This window comes from Echiichthys vipera (genome assembly GCF_963691815.1).
Source record: "Echiichthys vipera genome assembly, chromosome: 22".
Classification (NCBI taxonomy): domain Eukaryota; kingdom Metazoa; phylum Chordata; class Actinopteri; order Perciformes; family Trachinidae; genus Echiichthys; species Echiichthys vipera.
This window is the reverse complement of record NC_139847.1, coordinates 90,001-95,000: the sequence shown is the minus strand read 5'-3', so window position 1 is coordinate 95,000 and position 5,000 is coordinate 90,001. Positions and strand designations below refer to the sequence as shown.

Here is a 5,000-nt window from a genome sequence, read left to right as displayed (position 1 = left end):
CTAACTACCTAACTACCTAACTACCTAACTAACTACCTAGCTACCTAACTACCGAACTAACTACCGAACTAACTACCTAACTAACTAACTAACTAACTAACTAACTACCTAACTACCTAACTAACTAACTACCTACCTAACTACCTAACTACCTAACTACCTAACTAACTAACTAACTAACTACCTAACTACCTAACTACCTAACTAACTAACTACCTAACTACCTAACTAACTAACTACCTAACTACCTAACTAACTACCTAACTAACTAACTAACTACCTAACTAGCTACCTAGCTACCTAGCTACCTAACTACCTAACTAGCTACCTAACTACCTAACTAACTAACTACCTAACTACCTAACTAACTAACTAACTAACTACCTAACTAACTACCTAACTAACTACCTAACTACCTAACTAACTAACTACCTAACTAACTAACTACCTAACTACCTAACTAACTACCTAACTAACTACCTAACTACCTAACTAGCTACCTAGCTACCTAGCTACCTAACTACCTAACTAGCTACCTAACTACCTAACTAACTAACTAACTACCTAACTAACTAACTAACTAACTAACTAACTAACTAACTAACTAACTAACTAACTAACTAACTAACTAACTAACTACCTAACTAGCTACCTAGCTACCTAACTACCTAACTACCTACCTAGCTACCTAACTAACTAACTAACTAACTACCTAACTAACTAACTAACTACCTACCTACCTACCTAACTAACTAACTAACTAACTAACTAACTAACTAACTAACTAACTAACTAACTAACTACCTAACTAACTAACTAACTAACTAACTAATTAACTAACTAACTAACTAACTAACTAACTAACTAACTAACTAACTAACTACCTAACTACCTAACTACCTAACTACCTAACTAACTAACTAACTAACTACCTAACTACCTAACTAACTAACTAACTAACTAACTAACTAACTAGCTAACTAACTAACTACCTAACTAACTAACTAACTAACTAACTAACTAACTAACTAACTAACTAACTAGCTACCTAACTAACTACCTAACTAACTAACTAACTAACTAACTAACTAACTAACTAACTAACTAACTACCTAACTACCTAACTACCTAACTAACTAACTAACTAACTACCTACCTAACTACCTAACTAACTAACTAACTAACTAACTAACTAACTAACTAACTACCTAACTACCTAACTACCTAACTACCTAACTACCTAACTAACTACCTACCTAACTAACTAACTAACTAACTAACTAGCTACCTAACTACCTAACTAACTAACTAACTAACTAACTAACTAACTACCTAACTACCTAACTACCTAACTACCTAACTAACTAACTAACTAACTAACTACCTACCTAACTACCTAACTAACTACCTAACTACCTAACTACCTAACTACCTAACTACCTAACTAACTAACTAACTAACTAACTAACTAACTAAATACCTAACTAACTAACTAAGTACAGTAAAGTGCAGTAAAGTGCTTTAAAGTGCAGTAAAGTGCAGTAAAGTGCAGTAAAGTGCTGTAAAGTGCATTAAAGTGCTTTAAAGTGCAGTAAAGTGCAGTAAAGTGCAGTAAAGTGCAGTAAAGTGCTGTAAAGTGCATTAAAGTGCTTTAAAGTGCAGTAAAGTGCAGTAAGTGCAGTAAAGTGCTTTAAAGTGCAGTAAAGTGCAGTAAAGTGCTTTAAAGTGCAGTAAAGTGCTTTAAATTGCAGTAAAGTAAAGTACAGTAAAGTGCAGTAAAGTGCTGCAAAGTGCAGTAAAGTAAAGTGCAGTAAAGTTCAGTAAAGTGCAGTAAAGTAAAGTGCTGTAAAGTAAAGTACAGTAAAGTGCAGTAAAGTGCAGTAAAGTGCAGTAAAGTACAGTAAAGTAAAGTACAGTAAAGTAAAGTGCAGTAAAGTGCAGTAAAGTGCAGTAAAGTGCTGTAAAGTACAGTAAAGTAAAGTGCAGTAAAGTAAAGTACAGTAAAGTAAAGTACAGTAAAGTGCTTTAAAGTGCAGTAAAGTACAGTAAAGTGCAGTAAAGTGCTTTAAAGTGCAGTAAAGTGCTGTAAAGTACAGTAAAGTGCAGTAAAGTGCAGTAAAGTAAAGTGCAGTAAAGTGCAGTAAAGTAAAGTACAGTAAAGTGCAGTAAAGTGCAGTAAAGTACAGTAAAGTACAGTAAAGTACAGTAAAGTGCTTTAAAGTGCAGTAAAGTGCAGTAAAGTGCAGTAAAGTAAAGTGCAGTAAAGTAAAGTACAGTAAAGTGCAGTAAAGTGCTTTAAAGTGCAGTAAAGTGCAGTAAAGTGCAGTAAAGTAAAGTGCAGTAAAGTAAAGTAAAGTGCAGTAAAGTACAGTAAAGTGCAGTAAAGTGCTTTAAAGTGCAGTAAAGTACAGTAAAGTGCAGTAAATTGCAGTAAAGTGCTTTAAAGTGCAGTGAAGTAAAGTGCAGTAAAGTGCAGTAAAGTGCAGTAAAGTGCTTTAAAGTGCAGTGAAGTAAAGTGCTGTAAAGTGCAGTAAAGTGCAGTAAAGTGCTTTAAAGTGCAGTGAAGTAAAGTGCTGTAAAGTGCAGTAAAGTGCAGTAAAGTGCAGTAAAGAGCTTTAAAGTGCAGTTAAGAGCTTTAAAGAGCTTTAAAGTGCAGTAAAGTGCAGTAAAGTGCAGTAAAGTACAGTAAAGTGCAGTAAAGTGCAGTAAATTGCAGTAAAGTGCTTTAAAGTGCAGTGAAGTACAGTAAAGTGCAGTAAAGTGCAGTAAAGTGCAGTAAAGTGCTTTAAAGTGCAGTGAAGTAAAGTGCTGTAAAGTGCAGTAAAGTGCAGTAAAGTGCTGTAAAGTGCAGTAAAGTGCAGTAAAGTGCTTTAAAGTGCAGTAAAGTGCAGTAAAGTAAAGTGCAGTAAAGTAAAGTGCAGTAAAGTAAAGTACAGTAAAGTGCTTTAAAGTGCAGTAAAGTGCAGTAAAGTGCAGTAAATTGCAGTAAAGTGCTTTAAAGTGCAGTGAAGTAAAGTGCTGTAAAGTGCAGTAAAGTGCAGTAAAGTGCTTTAAAGTGCAGTGAAGTAAAGTGCTGTAAAGTGCAGTAAAGTGCAGTAAAGTGCTTTAAAGTGCAGTGAAGTAAAGTGCTGTAAAGTGCAGTAAAGTGCAGTAAAGTGCAGTAAAGTGCTTTAAAGAGCTTTAAAGTGCAGTAAAGTAAAGTACAGTAAAGTGCAGTAAAGTAAAGTACAGTAAAGTGCAGTAAAGTGCAGTAAAGTACAGTAAAGTACAGTAAAGTGCAGTAAAGTGCAGTAAAGTAAAGTGCAGTAAAGTGCTGTAAAGTGCAGTAAAGTAAAGTGCAGTAAAGTGCAGTAAAGTAAAGTGCAGTAAAGTGCTTTAAAGTGCAGTAAAGTGCAGTAAAGTGCTGTAAAGTGCAGTAAAGTGCAGTAAAGTGCAGTAAAGTGCGGTAAAGTGCAGTAAAGTGCAGTAAAGTGCTTTAAAGTGCAGTAAAGTGCAGTAAAGTGCTGTAAAGTGCAGTAAAGTGCAGTAAAGTAAAGTGCAGTAAAGTGCAGTAAAGTAAAGTGCAGTAAAGTGCAGTAAAGTGCAGTAAAGTGCAGTAAAGTAAAGTGCAGTAAAGTGCTGTAAAGTGCAGTAAAGTAAAGTGCAGTAAAGTGCAGTAAAGTAAAGTGCAGTAAAGTGCTTTAAAGTGCAGTAAAGTGCAGTAAAGTGCTGTAAAGTGCAGTAAAGTGCAGTAAAGTGCAGTAAAGTGCGGTAAAGTGCAGTAAAGTGCAGTAAAGTGCTTTAAAGTGCAGTAAAGTGCAGTAAAGTGCTTTAAAGTGCAGTAAAGTGCAGTAAAGTGCTTTAAAGTGCAGTAAAGTGCAGTAAAGTGCAGTAAAGTACAGTAAAGTGCTTTAAAGTACAGTAAAGTGCAGTAAAGTGCTGTAAAGTGCAGTAAAGTGCAGTAAAGTGCTGTAAAGTGCTGTAAAGTACAGTAAAGTGCTTTAAAGTAAAGTGCAGTAAAGTGCAGTAAAGTGCTTTAAAGTGCAGTAAAGTGCAGTAAAGTGCAGTAAAGTGCTTTAAAGTGCAGTAAATTGCAGTAAAGTGCAGTAAAGTACAGTAAAGTGCTTTAAAGTACAGTAAAGTGCAGTAAAGTGCTTTAAAGTACAGTAAAGTGCAGTAAAGTGCTGTAAAGTGCTGTAAAGTGCAGTAAAGTGCAGTAAAGTGCAGTAAAGTGCTGTAAAGTGCTGTAAAGTACAGTAAAGTGCTTTAAAGTAAAGTGCAGTAAAGTGCTGTAAAGTGCAGTAAAGTGCAGTAAAGTGCAGTAAAGTGCTGTAAAGTGCTGTAAAGTGCAGTAAAGTCACGTGGTTGCAGGCTGGAGCAGTGCAGGATCATGTCGTCGGCGAAGCGTCCGCTGTGGCTGAACTGGGAAAACCCCGACATCATGTCAGAGCTGCTCTTCACCAACAACGAGGTCATCTTCAAGAACGGAGACGGTAGCTAGCTCCACGCTAACACCTGCACTGCTTTCTATGGACAATGCTAACGCTACTGAGGATGATGTGATGATGAGTGAGTGTGTGTGTGTGTGTGTGTGTGTGTGTGTGTGTGTGTGTGTGTGTGTGTGTGTGTGTGTGTGTGTGTGTGTGTGTGTGTGTGTGTGTGTGTGTGGTGTGTGTGTGTTGCAGACCTGCGTCAGGACATGCTGACTCTGCAGATCATTAAGATCATGGAGAACATCTGGCAGAACCAGGGCCTGGACCTGCGGTGAGGACCGTGACATCATCAGTGTGTGACATCATCAGTGACTGTGACATCATCAGTGTGTGACAGCATCAGTGACCGTGACATCATCAGTGTGTGACATCATCACTGACCGTGACATCATCAGACAGTGACATCATCAGTGTGTGACAGCATCAGTGACTGTGACATCATCAGTGACCGTGACATCATCAGTGTGTGACATCATCAGACAGTGACATCATCAGTGTGTGACAGCATCAGTGACCGTGACATCATCA

At 37.1% G+C, this 5,000-nt stretch overlaps 1 protein-coding gene across 1 annotated transcript in view; it reads left to right on the top strand.

Moving 5' to 3' along the window:
• The window catches only part of LOC310964020 (phosphatidylinositol 4,5-bisphosphate 3-kinase catalytic subunit alpha isoform), a gene marked incomplete at both ends in the record, with an annotated part of 43,663 nt that overhangs the window by 29,798 nt on the left and 8,865 nt on the right, over positions 1-5,000 (top strand). The window contains 2 exons of the mRNA XM_083936992.1: positions 4,351-4,472; positions 4,665-4,743. Coding sequence (XP_083793118.1) covers positions 4,351-4,472; positions 4,665-4,743 — 201 coding nt within the window. The remainder of the gene's footprint in view (positions 1-4,350; positions 4,473-4,664; positions 4,744-5,000) is intronic.